General features: G+C 46.6%; 1 protein-coding gene across 1 annotated transcript in view; it reads left to right on the top strand.

Moving 5' to 3' along the window:
* The window catches only part of MYLK (myosin light chain kinase), a 159,878-nt gene that overhangs the window by 134,221 nt on the left and 11,076 nt on the right, over positions 1 to 14,581 (top strand). The window contains 4 exon segments of the mRNA XM_039843215.1: positions 3,550 to 3,767; positions 5,406 to 5,529; positions 11,067 to 11,219; positions 13,953 to 14,076. Coding sequence (XP_039699149.1) covers positions 3,550 to 3,767; positions 5,406 to 5,529; positions 11,067 to 11,219; positions 13,953 to 14,076 — 619 coding nt within the window.

Here is a 14,581-nt window from a genome sequence, read left to right as displayed (position 1 = left end):
GACAGTGAAGCGCCCCCAAGCTTGAAGTGTGAACCTCTCCCCTCACTCCGAAAACATTTTAATGTGTTCCTTTCAGTTTATGTTCTGTAGGAAAGGCAGTAGTGGTTAATGGCACAGACTTGAGTCTGATAAACATCACCTCAGTCCCAACTCTGCCTCTTACTTGTTGTGCAACCTTGAATAAGTTACTCAACTATGCCAACCCTTCATTTTATTATCTGTAAAAGGATATAAACTGTCTCATGAATAATGTGGGGATTAAATGGAGTAACGTATGACAGGCGCAGTGCTCTGTAATTGAGAGTTATTCTTAGTAGTGTGATGCATTGACTTTTTCTGTACCCTGATCTTTTTTCCCACTCCAGATTATTTTGTGAGCATTTTAACACCCAACTAGGTATTGTGGAACAAATCCTACTACTCAGGTTCTATTACTTATGAGAGGTGATTTTATAATTATTAAATCCTTCCAGTGAAGAGACGTATTTGCATTAGACTCCCTTTTGTTCCTAAAACTAAAATTCTGTGGAACTGGAAAAGTTTCAAAGAAAATCTTCATTCATACCTTAGACTGTTTTCAGCCCCAAACTCAAACTTACCTCCCCACTGCCAGGAGACATTTGGCCGTGTCTGTGGCCTCGCTTGTTACACCCTCACAGTAGTCCTGTGAGCTGCAGCTTTTCCCATTTATCCTAGAACAGGTTGCTTGGTCCAGGCAGTGTGGGCATGTGGGGATATGTGAAGATGTCTTATCTTTAGAAGTTAAACCTTGAGAGAGTTCATGAGGGAGTGTATGGAGGGGGCAGAAGGCAGCCCAGCCTGGGTAAGGCCAGGCAGCATGACCAGTGGGCAGAATACCATACTTAGCTTGGAACTGAGAGTTGGCAAGCTAGACGGAAAATGTTGGGAGAAAACATAAGAAGGCTTCAGCTGGTCTGGCTTTCATCCCTCTATCCCCATGCTTCCCCCAAGGACAGGGGCAAGTCTGCTCAGATGCCAGAGGATTTGCCTGCACTTGGATAAGGAGCTTCCCCGCTGATAGGAACTCAGCCAGAGAAGATTCATACTTGATCTGTAGTTCCCTTTCAGCTTAGATGGACTTGGCAACTGAGAGCGCAAAGATTGGCATTCGACAGTACAGTTCGCTATTCTCCTTACTTGATGGAGAATCTGGGATTAAGAGAACAATGCCTGGTGATATAGAAAGATGAAAATACATTCCAGAGTCTCTGCCTCCAGTTCAGCTGCTTCAGATACAGTGAGAAATCAAATTAATGTGTCGTCCGCCTTTCTGACCTCTGATCACAGGACAAGCCCGCATCACTATAGCAGCATTGCTCTGAGACCAGGGTTCTCCCAGGCTTCTGGCCTGGAGTCTGGGCGTGTCCTTTGGAAGTGCTTACTACATTCCAAGCGGTGCTGAGATCCTACACGCTAGAGCAGGTGTGCAGTATAGGCTGAGTCATCCACGGCCCATCTCACCTTCGTACTACAATTGGCAAAATTTACCAAAGAACATCCATCTGGCCGCTATGAGACAAGGAGTTAGAGAATCTGGTATTGAGTTCCCTGAATGGGAAATAAATTTGATCCTTTGGATTAGGTAGCCTTGGTAGTAGATATTCATTTACTCACTCACTCACTCACTGTTAATTTATCAAGCACACATTTCCTCTGGCCCAGTCTTGGCCCTTGGCCTTATCCCATCTCTGTGGGTGGTGGCTCTTTCCAGCCAATAATTATCACCCATAGTCTTGAGCATTTTGAATAGAAACCTGTAGTACCGTTAATCCTGTTTTTGTAACCCCGTTCATCCTAGAAAATGGAACACAGGAACAGTTTCAAAATATATTAAATATATTTGAATAGGTTTGAACCTATTTGAACATATATTAAACAGATTACCTCTAGAAATGCAGCAATAATTATCTCCATGGCTCCAATTTCTACTACTCATTCCTCAGACATTCCCAAGGGCACTGCAAATGATAGTTACTTGCTTATTTCAGAATATTTTAAATTTAAAAGCAAACATTTTGCTGTACCTTATCCGTGCCAGGTATGGCCAGGTGTAAATAAGGGTCTAGAGATGTGCCAGACCTTTTCCAGACATGTTTACAAACAACTTTAAGGCAAGTCAGACTTGATACAAAAAGTGCAGAGACAAGGCTGTGGAAACCCAGGGAAAGACCATTCGTTTCATACGGGAAAATCTGGAGTGATTTCCCAGAGGACATGCATTTCATCTGGCCTCCCAGGAGTGGTAATTGAGTATGCCAGTATTTCCCAAACTTACCTGCTCATAAAAACGACTTGGGGTACTTATTAAAAATATGAATCCTCAGATACTTCCCAATATTTTCTAAATCAAAACCTCCAGGAGCGAAGCATGGGAGTCTGTATTTTCAACAAAAGCCCTAACTGGTTCTTAAAAAAAAAAAAAAAAAAAAGATAATTAACATTGTTGAGTACTTATTTTGTGCCAAGCACTCTTCTAAACACTTTAGGTATATTAACTTACTCAGTCTTCACAGTAACCCTGTGAGGTGATGCTGTTTTTATCTGCATCTTACAGGTAAGGAAATTGAGGCACAGATGTTAAGAATCCCCTGTAACCTAGGAAAGGGGATTAGATTGACATGGAGCCTGGGTAAGGTTTGAGAAGAGGGGCGCCACCTGCTGGCCACCCAAAGATCTTCTCAGTTGGTTCTAAAGCATGGGTTCCAGCGCCCCCCAGCCGCTACTAGCTAAGGCTGACCTTTCCCAGTTCAGCCCTTTCAGAAGTGAAAATGTTTGTCATGTGTTGATGGGGGCTGACAGAGGCTGTAACGTGCTAGGCTTCATGGTGTGTCTCTGTCTGTCCCTCAAGGGTCAATAACAAGATCCACTTGGCCCACTTCAGGTTGTCAAATGATAATATGTACTGAACACCTACTTTGTTGAGGCATGACGTTTTACAGAATTTCCTTTATAGTTAGAAGGAGTAAACCAATACTATAGCCAGACGATCACAGCTATAAATCGATCACAGCTATAGTGGGTTACAGCCAACAAATTTGCTGAGGCTTATTATTGAAGATACTTTTCTGTTCCCATCAGTATTATTTTTAAGCTTCAATTCTGTATGACCAAAAATCACAGCTGGAGTACAAGAATGATCCCTTACACATCTACAGTCATTTGAGAAAAGAAGGCTGCCTGGCGGTCACCCTTTTGCTAAGGAGATCATGTCTGGATCTCTCAGTTCATGACCATCTCTAAAAATGCCCAGCCTAGATGCTTCCCTAAATCCCGAACAGCTTAGTGGGTGCCAGCAGAGTCCCCAGGCAGGAATTCAGGAGGCCCAGGCCCTCGCACAATGGAAGACCAAGACCAGCATAACAGGGCAGTGGCCTGAGACTCAGGAAACTGCAGAAAGTGCCCAGCACCCCCATATCCTGGGCTTTCTTCCCAGTCTCTCCGACCACCAGCCCACCATTAGCCAGACTCCCTGCCAGCCTGGGCTCTATAATCCTGTGGTCTGACCATTGCCCCCTTCTGTTCCTATAGCGTGTCAGGGGGTGAGCTGTTCGAGCGCATCATCGACGAGGACTTTGAGCTGACAGAGCGAGAGTGCATCAAGTACATGAAGCAGATCTCGGAGGGTGTGGAATACATCCACAAGCAAGGCATCGTCCACCTGGACCTCAAGCCCGAGAACATCATGTGCGTCAACAAGACAGGCACCAGGATCAAGCTCATCGACTTCGGTCTGGCCAGAAGGCTGGGTAAGGCCAATCCACCTCTCCTTTTGTCACCAACATGTAGTGGCAACACCGATGGCTGTGTTTCACACACTGGATATTAGAGAGAATGCACAGTATTGGAGTTAAAATCAGAGCCCATGGAGATGGCTCAGGTTCACATCCTGCCCCTGCCACTTACTAGCTGTGTGACTCAGTCTCAAATTCCTTATCTATAAAATGGGATAATAGTAGTACCCACCTCACAGAGTTGTTAAGGGGACCAAATGAGTTAATGTAGGTAAAACAATAAGAGCAGTGCCTTGTGCATAGTAAGCACTATGTAGGTGTCAGCTATCTATATCTATCTATCCATGTTCATTTATTGTCCTTATATTTTTTGGGCTGGTGCCTTCAGCAAATGGTGCTTCCTTACATTTGCATCACACTGTACAGTTTCCAGAGCACTTTCACATTCTTTCTCTCATCTGAGTCTCGCGGCAACCCTGTGAGGTAGGCAGGGCAGATTTTATGAGACCCAATTTATAAACCAGGAAACTGAGGTTCACAGTAGTTGTGCCCAGTGGGTCCCACCGCTCGTCAGGGGAGGTGCGAGGGCTGGAATAAGGACCCCAGACCCAGTTCAGCCTTCTGAAGCAACTCTGCTATTCCTGCACTGGGGTGGGAGTATAATGATGAAAGGTGGTCAGGGCTTTTGTACTCAGCCCTGAGGTATTTTGGTGGGTGACTGCCTCACACACTGCCTACACTCACCCTGCCTTTGTAGCTCTTTTGACATCTCAGGAATTGAAGAAACAGCTTCCCCCTGCACCTCCTGACCTTGACCCTGTCAACAAGGAGCCCGAGGGCTGGCACAAGCTGACCTTTCTTTTACTGCCCTGCTAAAAGCTAATGGCACCTGGTAAATCTCCTCCCAGAATGCTCACTCCTTGTTAAGGCCATGTGAGTCATAAAGAGGAAGGTGAGGGAGTGAGGTCCTCGCAGACTGTGACTTGCCTGGTGATGGGTGCCTAGATGCTAGGCAAATGTGCCTGCTCTGCCCTCACCTGCTGAAGGCACAGTGTGGGGGCCACAGCTGGTGTGCCTTTGGACAGGAACCACTAACAGTTTAAACAAATAGGGTGTCATTGACCTCGGGTGGATAAATCATTCCACTTCCCTGGGCCTCCCTGTCCTCCTCGGGAGCATGGGGGTCATACTTCCCTCTTAGAGTGTTGGGAATATTAAATAGAAAAGTCTTTGTGAAGCAAGCAGCAGGGTTCATAGGACTTCCTGAAAGTTAGAGATTATTACCAAGCACAAGCCACAGCCTGGGCCTCAGGGCACTCATGAAAGGTGGTCAGGGCTTTTGTACAGGATACAGGAAAGATACAGATACAGGAAAGAGCATTCAGGGGCAGGGGCTTTAACAGCCTCTCCTCCCCCGCCCCACCCTGCTGAAGACACTTGAGGTGAGTATGTGGTTTGTCCATTTCACTTTTTGTCAGGGTCACTGGTGTATTGATGCAGGGAGACAAGTGTCTCTGGACCATTCTCCAAGGAGAGAGCAGCTTAGAGCCAGTACTTGTCTGTGTCCCTCCTGGGTACACAGACGAGGGCATTTGCTTATGGGTCAGTTCCCGGGATGTTCTGACGATTGATCCCTCTCTATTATGGTTACAGAGAATGCAGGGTCTCTGAAGGTCCTCTTTGGCACCCCGGAGTTTGTAGCGCCTGAAGTGATCAACTACGAGCCCATTGGCTATGCCACGGACATGTGGAGCATCGGGGTCATCTGCTACATCCTGTGAGTCTTGGGGTACACAGGGGTGGGGTGGAGAGTCCTACAGGGTGGCTCATGATGGGGAGCCCGCCGCAGAGTTAGGAGGGTGGCATCTTAAGCCACAGCCTGTGCTCATGCTCCCATGAGGTCAGCAGCCCACATCGCACTCTTATAGGAGCATCTAGCTCCACACACCAAGATCTGCATACTGAGCCCCTCACCATTCCCGATGCTGGTCAGCCTGGGGCCTTGGGTCAGGAGAGTGGGAATATGGCTGGTACCATATAATATACCTTCACTAGTATAGGTGGGTCTGTAGAGGAGGAAGAGAGACCAGGTGCACATCTCACCTGGGTGTCATCATTGTCTTCAGAGGACAGCACCCCATCCTCATTGCAGAGGGACCCCAACTGCCAGCCTCATCTCTGAGTCCAGTATATGGACCGATCAATAAGTACTTTTGATGATAGAGCCTTCAGCGAGGCCAGCAGACAACAGAAAGCCACACAGTAATTAGAACTGGGAAATCTAGTGGAAAATATGAAGTCATTTCAGTTAATGCTGGAGAAAAAGAAGAAAGGCCAGTAACCTGGACCCGTGCTTCCCAAACAGTAATATGCATGCATCACCTAGGCCTCTCCTTAGATTTCAGGGTCTGATTCGGAAGGCCTGGGGGACCTGAGAATCCACATTTCTAAGAGGGTCCAGATTGCCAGCGGTGCCGGTCCAAGGACCAAACTCTGAATATCCAGCTCTAGAACACGTCCTCTTGATGGGATCGTGCTGGTTTAATCTCTGAAGCCCCAGACTACAGTCACTGGCTTCAGAGGCAGCCCCTGAACTTGTGTGGCAGCATACAGTTAAGGGATGGCCTCCAGAAGGTGCAGACATGCATGCATTCATTTTGAAAAAAGATTTTTTGTTATTGTTAAAGCAAAAGGAAAAATTAAGCATTTTCATAGAAAAATACCTTCTTAGACCCTTAGGGTCTTCAGACCCCAGTATGAGAAATGGCTCTAGATAATTCTGCTGTACAGCCAGGTTTGGGAACCACTGTTACAAAAGCGTTAGCAGAAGTAGAGCGATTTTGTGCGCAGTGTGGCTTTTTTACATATTCAGGAGTTTTACTCTCACTGTGGCCTCCCAGAGAGTCATCCTCTGCCTTGCCTGGTGTCACCCCTACCACCACAGCCTTCCTCAGAGCAGCAGAGAAGAAGGCCTCTGGCCAGGAGTACATTTTCCTGCCTTTCCCTACCCCGTCTGGGAGAAAGGGAGCTAAATGAGTAAAAAAGGCCACACCTGATTCTGGAGCCCTAGCTCCTTGGTAAATAAGTAATAGCAGGGCCCAGCCTACCCCTTCTGGGGCTGCCCCAGGCTGGATGGTGCTCACACTAGATATTTGGCCCTGGATTAGACCCCTGACTCTTGAGAAACAGTCTTCAGTCAGCTCACTCTCTTCAGACCCCGCTGCTCTGGGCCCTGGCTTGGTCCCTGCATCCCTCTGCAGCCATCAAGGAGACATGTCTTACTGTCTCCGTTGGTTTTCCCACTACTGTGAAACTGAGATCATCTTCAGTGACCGATTTTCACACAGGTTCTTGTTTAATCCTCAGAACAAACCAGGGAGTGGGCCATGGCAGGGATTTGATCTTCATTTGGCATTGAGGTGATTGGGACCAAGGAATCCAGAATGGCTTCCCACTTCCCACAGTCCTAGAGGGTGACCAGCTGTCCCAGTTCACCCAGGGCTGACAGGTTTCCCAGGATACATACAAGACTTTCAGTGCTGAAGCAAAGGACAGTCCTGGGCAAAGGAGGGCTGTTGGTCTCCGTAGCGGTCAGGGACAGAGCAGCGTCTAGACTAATCAGTTCATTTTCACAGCGAACACACCCACATGACCCATACCCAGATCATGAACCAAACACCACGAGGGTCCCCAGGGCCCTCTTACATACCATCTCCCCAGCTAAAACTGTAATCCTCCTGTAATCCTCCTGTCTCACGTCATGCGTTAGCTTTGCCTATTCTTGAACTTGATGTAAACAAAATCATACAGAAAGGCATATCTGGCTTCTTTCGCTTAACATTGATTGTGAGACCCTTTCATGTCATCCTGTGTAGTTGCAGACCGCTCGCTCTCGGTGCTGTGTCGTAGTCCACTGTGTGAACATCATCCCATTTACGTATCCATACTATGTTTATGGTGCAAGGATTCTGGTACATGTGTGTTAGGGAATATATTTATACATTTCTGTTGGATATGTGATCTAGAGCTAGAATTACTGGGTCATAAGAGCACTTCATTTTAAAATGAAAATCTTTTTGGTGGAGGAATATAATAATTCGGATGATATGTTATATTGTTTATTAGATTACTTTTAAAGCTAAAACCAAGAAATAGGGAAGAGCTTTTGAAATGGGGAGAAAATGATTTTGAAGAGTAGGGCACCAGCATGAAGGTATTTGGCCAGGGGGTTTGGGGATCAGGGAGAGGTGTATGTGGCAGGGAGGCAGGTGAGGAGCAGGCCTGAGAACTGCAGGTCAGCCCTGGGCAGCCTCCCCAAAGTCCTGGCTTTCACGCCCACCCACGCTGCTGTGGGCCTCTCTGCCCTCTGGGACTTTCCTGGCTGGCACTTACCATGGGGATTGAGGTCTGGAAGTTCTTCTGAGCTAGGGCTCTCAACAGAGCACATGGTGCTGAAAGTGACAGAGTCAGCCAGATTGCTTCCTGTCTGTCCCTGCTGTACAAAAACCTGGAGCTGTTTTTAGACAGAAAGAGGAAGGACGGAGCTAATTGCCTTCAGCTCAAAACAATTCTTATGCCATATTTTGGAGCGGCATGCTGGTCTCCTTCAGTTAAAAACTAGAAAAGACTAAGAAAAGAGGTGAGTGGTTGTGTTTTTAATGCTAAGGTTATTACGTTTGTTGATTAGGTTAAATTTTTTTTTTTTATGAAAAGATGCATGATCTTTAGGCAAATTCTGGCAATAAAGAAAAATCCAAAAAAGAAAGTTTTAAAAAAATTCTACAAAATCCCACCACTTAGAAACAGCATTATTTCATGCTGGTGCCCTCCACCAAACTTTCAACAGTCTCTTTTTCATCATGCCCTACACATATTCCCAGTTTTATTTTAGAGACTCACTCTAATAGGGAAGATGCTGGGGGAACTCAGGCAGGTGAGGAGCCAGCCGGGTTCCAGTGGGTATTTTAGTTGGCTGGGCTGCCAGGAAGGAGGAGCACCAGAGGCCAGAGGCGAGGAGGTTTTCCCTGGCTGTGAACATTACAGAGATTAAGCCCTATCTTTGCAGGATTGCAGTTCCTAATTAGGAAAGGAGGTTTACAGAAGGGGACCTTTCAGCATTCCACAGCAGGGTTGTTTGCTTTTTCTGCAGTCTTTTGGAGAGCTGCAGAACTTTCCCCTCTCTGTTTCAAATGTAAAATGTAAAGACAGAAGGAAGCAGATGGCTAACAAGCAGGAGTCAGGCTGCTTCTTGATGGGGCTGACTTAGACCTGCTAAAGAATAAAAATTCAATGGAGTAAATTTGAAGACGGAATTGGCTTTATTGGCCAATTCCGGCAGCATCCCATCTAGTAAATAGAGAGGTGCTCCAAGTGGCTATACCAGATGGAAGAGTTTTATAGGCAGAGGGAGGATGGAACAAAGAAGTCATAACAAAAGAAAAGAAAGGATGGTTTCAGGCCAGGTCCTCTTTTGTGGAGAAGGGAACAGCAGGGGTTTAGTCCTGCAGATCACCTCATTAGTGCTAATCCGGAAGTTTCATATTGACTGTTTAAAAGATACATTTCTGGAAAAGGCTGAAGTTGCAATTAAGTCTTGGTCTGCTGTTGTGGGGGCAAATAACTCCATTTTGGACCTGTTATTTCTTTTTTTTTTTTTTTAAATGAGTCACACAGGATCACAGAGAACGGAGAGCTGGGAGCCCCTAGGAATTCTAGCCCAGTTCCCTTGGTGTATAAAAGGGGAAACTGAGGCTCAGAGAGGGGAAAAGAGTAGCATATAACAGTGTAGACTTGGAAACTGATAAACTCCCACCCTTCTCTCATTGTAATACGAACATCATAATGTGATCTCCATGCATTCTTACTTAAAATGTAAATCGGTATCTTGCTTTAAGACACTTTAACACCATCTACAAAAATCTGTCATTCAAAAATACAAATATATTGATTAGGGTGAGATAATTCACATTACGAAGGCTTCCTTCTTTTTACGAAAGGTTTTACCAGAGAGTTCCTCCCAATGGCAAGCTTTCCTTGCAATATCTGTTTCATAAAACTTAGTGTTCAGGTACGGCTGTATTTCATAAGCTGAGGACTCTTGAATGCCAAAACAGCTCTAGAAGGGTTTATTATTGTTTATGATGATGGATTCATAAAGATTTGGGGGACAGAACATTAGTGAAGCCTTGACTTAGGAGATTGATGGCTTGAGGCTCAGGTGGGGTCAGGGCAGGACCAGCTACATAATTCGTGGGGCCTAGAGCAAAAAAAAGGTAGGGTGACTTGTTCAAACATTAAAAATTTCAAGGTGACAGCCGCAGAACGTTAAACCAAGAGTGGGGCTCGCCTCAGCGTGGGGCCCCGTATAACCATGAGGCCACCTCTGTACCTCAGTTTCCTCATCTTAAACAAACTAATGAGTTACCTGCGTTATAGGGTAGTGTTCAGAGTGAGTTCATCTGTTTTAATCTCTTTGTCCAGTGCCTGGCACATAGTAAATGTTTGAGGAGAAGGAAAATGTGGAAGACGAGTAGAAGTGGTGACCGCTCTATGGTTTAGTAGTAAGTTCTCCATTTTACAGAGGAGGAATCTGTGACACAGAGAGATTAGGGGAATTGTCCAAGGTCACCCAGCAAATAAACAGGCCGTCCTCTTTGCTCCGCCCTGGTACCTCTTAGGGAAGCTTTCTGGTTTGGCCTAAATGTCTCAGATTCACCGATCTCAAATGTAGATGGATCACCAAACCCACATTGCTGAATCAAAGTCCACCATTCCTGTGAGCACCCGTGTGTGCTGGGTCCTCTTGTTGGTGCCAGCGGGTATGCAGATGAGAGATGGAAGGGAGCGGGACAGACAGGTGCAGTGACGGGTGCTATATCCCACGTGACTGTCCATGGCGCAGCAGAGCAAGGGCACAGGAACCTTGGGGAACATTCCGTGGGGCAAAGCTGTAACCTGGGCTTTGGGGAAGAATAGAAGATAGGGAGAAGGGGCCCTGCTGTGTACTATGCGGAAGTCGTAAACTGAATTCTACTGCCTCAGCCTCACAGGCGGGTGGTCCAGAGGTGGTCCAGAGGCAGGCAACACCCCAGAAGTACAGTGAGCACTGAGAAGAGGCTGGGCCACAAAAGCCTGGGGAGCCACACTCTCTGTTCTTTCCCCTGGTGGAGGGGGCGAAGAGGCAGGCACAAGGGCGTGTGGGGGTGCAGAGTTTCACCAGTCCTCAGTTACCATTCACTTGTGGGGATCAAACCACACTGCTTTCCCTGCCAAACCCCCTGCCCATTCACCTGCTCTCCTGCTCTTATGCCCCAGGGTCAGTGGACTTTCCCCCTTCATGGGTGACAACGACAACGAAACCTTAGCCAACGTTACCTCAGCCACCTGGGACTTTGACGACGAGGCATTCGATGAGATCTCCGATGATGCCAAGGATTTTATCAGCAACTTGCTGAAGAAAGATATGAAGTAATGAACTGCAATTTCAGTCTTTTCATCTTTCCCAGTCTGGACCGGTATCCAGAGGCAGGAGTTTCCCTCGTTTGTCGCGGGCCCCTCCTTACCCGAGGAGGGGAGGGTGGGCATCGTGAGTGTGGTGGGCCCCTACTCATCTTACGAAGCACCGAAACCTCGCTTGGAAAGCAGCACTTGGCTGGATGCTCCAAGGAGAGTGGCAGCTCGTTATGTGTGGATAGGGACGGCCCCCTTCATTTTTCATGTATTGCTGTGGCCAATAGAAGCCCCACTCAAACCTCAGCCCCTCTTCAGAGTTGTACAAGAAGTATCCTATTCGCGAGTCCTCATCATATCCCCAGACTATTCTGGCTTGGTGTTTTTCACATCTAAATTATTTAAGAACTGCCTGCCCAAATATGGGCAGGTACCTTCTCCCACTGGCCAAAGGCAGGCTGTGATCCTAGACTACTGGGCTCAGCCCTCTCCCAGTTCCATCTCTGTCCCCCCATAACAGTGCAGACTGTTAGGTTCCCTACCTCTGCCTTCTGGGCCTGCCTAGAGCTACCCAAGTGGTCAGTGGATGAATATATAAAATAGTCACAAATAGTGGGAGGCCAGTGTGTTCGGGTGTATAGATGGCCTCAGGTCATGAAGAAAGGTCAGCCACCCAAGACAGTCAGTAAGCACTTCACTGAAAGAAGAATGGAAATTGCAGTTGCAGGGGAGACTAGAGGAAGTGAGGCTGCAGGGGCCCTTAGGTGTGGCTAGACAGCAGTCATTGCTAAGGACTCTCCTGGTGAAGGGAACCAGCTGAATTACGGCAGTTGGTCAGAGGGGCTATGTGTGTCTAGTAAGAGCTGGCCTATCTCCGGGGAGGGCATAGTGGGCATGTCAGGTGAGAGAGCAGCTGGCCTGTGGGGTTCCTCACCTACTCTGTAAACAGGTGGCCAGATGTGGCAAGGCCTGGCTTCAGGGGTCCCCAGGGGTCGTATTTGGCATTAAGAAGCAGTTATAAGCTTTGCCCAAGGACGTTGGTGTTGAAATTTCAAGTGGTATGCCAGAGGATGAGAAGAGGAGGAACACCCCAACTCCAGAGGTAAAGCAGTAGGCTCTGCATTCACCAAGTGACTTTGTGGCCTTGGTTTTGCCCTGTCTACCGACCCACAGATTCCCCCTGAGGCTGTTGGCCATCTTGCTTCCCTCCGGGAGATACCACGTTTGGGACAGGAGAGCACGGTTGCTCAAGGAGCAGTGTTGGACGATTTCTTAGATGGTTCTGTCCGATTTTCCGATCACCCAACCACCTCTCAGTCCTTTTCAACCATCTCAGAGCCAACTGCTCCAGAGCGTACATTCTACACTCCTTGACAGTGAGGTCTTTTAGAGTTTCATTGTCACAGTCTTTGTATCAGAGGTGAGCAAGACCTAAGGAGAATCTGGATGTTGTAGTAAATGTTTGAGGAGAAGGAAAATGTGGAAGACAAGTAGAAGTGGTGACCGCTCTATGGTTTAGTAGTAAGTTCTCCATTTTACAGAGGAGGAATCTGTGACACAGAGAGATTAGGGGAATTGTCCAAGGTCACCCAGCAAATAAACAGGCTAGATTCCCTTCCAGTGTGAGAGATCCCCACTCCCAAGGTGCCTCAAGAAGATGCAAACCTTGTTCCTAATAACTCTGGTTCAAGAATGGCCTTTGCCAACCAAGCTTCATGCACTGAAGATTTGGTAAATAAGGTATTATGTGCATGCCTTCTTTCTCATTAATTCAATAATGAGCTGTGTTGGCTCCTCTCTGTTCATAAAATGGATTCACCAAAGAACTGATTTCAAACAGATCAAGACACTAGATTGCTGTAAACTCTTAAACTAAGAGAGTCTCTTCAACCAGAAATCTTCATCTATCAGCACTTTTTAAAATGTTCTTCTATTATAAATGTAATACATGTAAATTGGAGAAAATTTGACTATAAGAAGATTAAAATAATCCATAATCCCTTTGTCTAAAGATCACTACATTTTGCTATACTTAGCAAATTTACTTATTCTCATTTTTCTATGTATGTTAGCATATGGTTTTTTGGGCTTAATTAGTCCTGTTACAATTAGGTGATGACCCTGAACTATTTCTAGATTCCCAGAGCTTTCAGAAAGATTAAATGAGTTTCAGGGCAGTTCTAAGGTTGTCATAACTCATAGTTATATATAGGGGAACATACCTCTTTGAGTTCTAACAGGAAAAACCTGATACTCCACCACACCATAAGACATGAGAGTTCAAGGATTCTCAGTTTTAGGTCTAATGTTTCACTCATGCCTCCACCAGACAGGGAGGCAGAAGGATTAGGCCTCCACAGCCCCAGCCTCCACCCCACTACATGTGACCAGAAGAACAACCCCACCCTGGAATATGGTGCCAGCCATTCCCAGACATGCCTGCCCTCCAGCATGTCTGTACTTACCCTTTCTGGACCCCTAGGGCAGGTCATGAGACCAAGTTGCTTACTTGGTGGTTAGGCCTTCTTAACACTAACCTATTCTGGGTCTAGTTAGTGTAATCCAGGCCGAGAGAGGAGAAAGGCTGGGAGTACAGTGACCCTGATCATGGTGGTTGGAATGGACTAAGAGCACAGAGTCCTGGGGTCTGCCCTGCGTGACCAGGGACAGGTGACCTCTCATTTCTGATCTGACCAGCAGTGTCTGAGCTCCCCTCCTGCTCAGAAATCCTCTGATCTCTGCCTCTATTAGAAACCGCCTGGACTGCACCCAGTGCCTTCAGCATCCATGGCTAATGAAAGACACCAAGAACATGGAGGCCAAGAAGCTCTCCAAGGACCGGATGAAGAAGTACATGGCGAGAAGGAAATGGCAGGTAATGAGGGGATCATTTTGGACTGGGATGTTGCCCCTCATATTTGCTTTATTCAAGCCATCCTCCTTCCCAACTTGCCCCAACCTCACTCCAAAGATGTTTAAATCTGTTTCTGAAATAGTCTGGGACCAAGACCGACATGTCATGTCACTGGGGCTTGGGACGAGCAATGTCACCTTTAGGACTATTTGGCAACCCTGGAGAATATGATCTCCTTGAAGATAGTGTAGTGGTCTTATATTTCTTTGCAATGAAGGAGGAGGGCACGTGATCTACAAAGAGAAACACTGTCCCCACCCTCTAGAGAGAGAGTATATCAGTAGCTATATGACCTTGGGCAAATGACTTAATCTTGCTAATTCTTTGTTTTCTCATCTGTAAAGTAGGGATAATAGTGGTACCAGCATCACAGCATTGTGAAAATTATATGAGCTAATTTTCATCTGGCCTTTAGCACATTGCCTGGTACATAGCAAATGTTCAGAAGTGACATCAGTAGCTTATA

Source organism: Pteropus medius, unplaced genomic scaffold, assembly GCF_902729225.1.
Source record: "Pteropus medius unplaced genomic scaffold, Ma_sr-lr_union100, whole genome shotgun sequence".
Classification (NCBI taxonomy): Eukaryota; Metazoa; Chordata; class Mammalia; order Chiroptera; family Pteropodidae; genus Pteropus; species Pteropus medius.
This window is presented reverse-complemented; position numbering and strand designations above follow the sequence as displayed.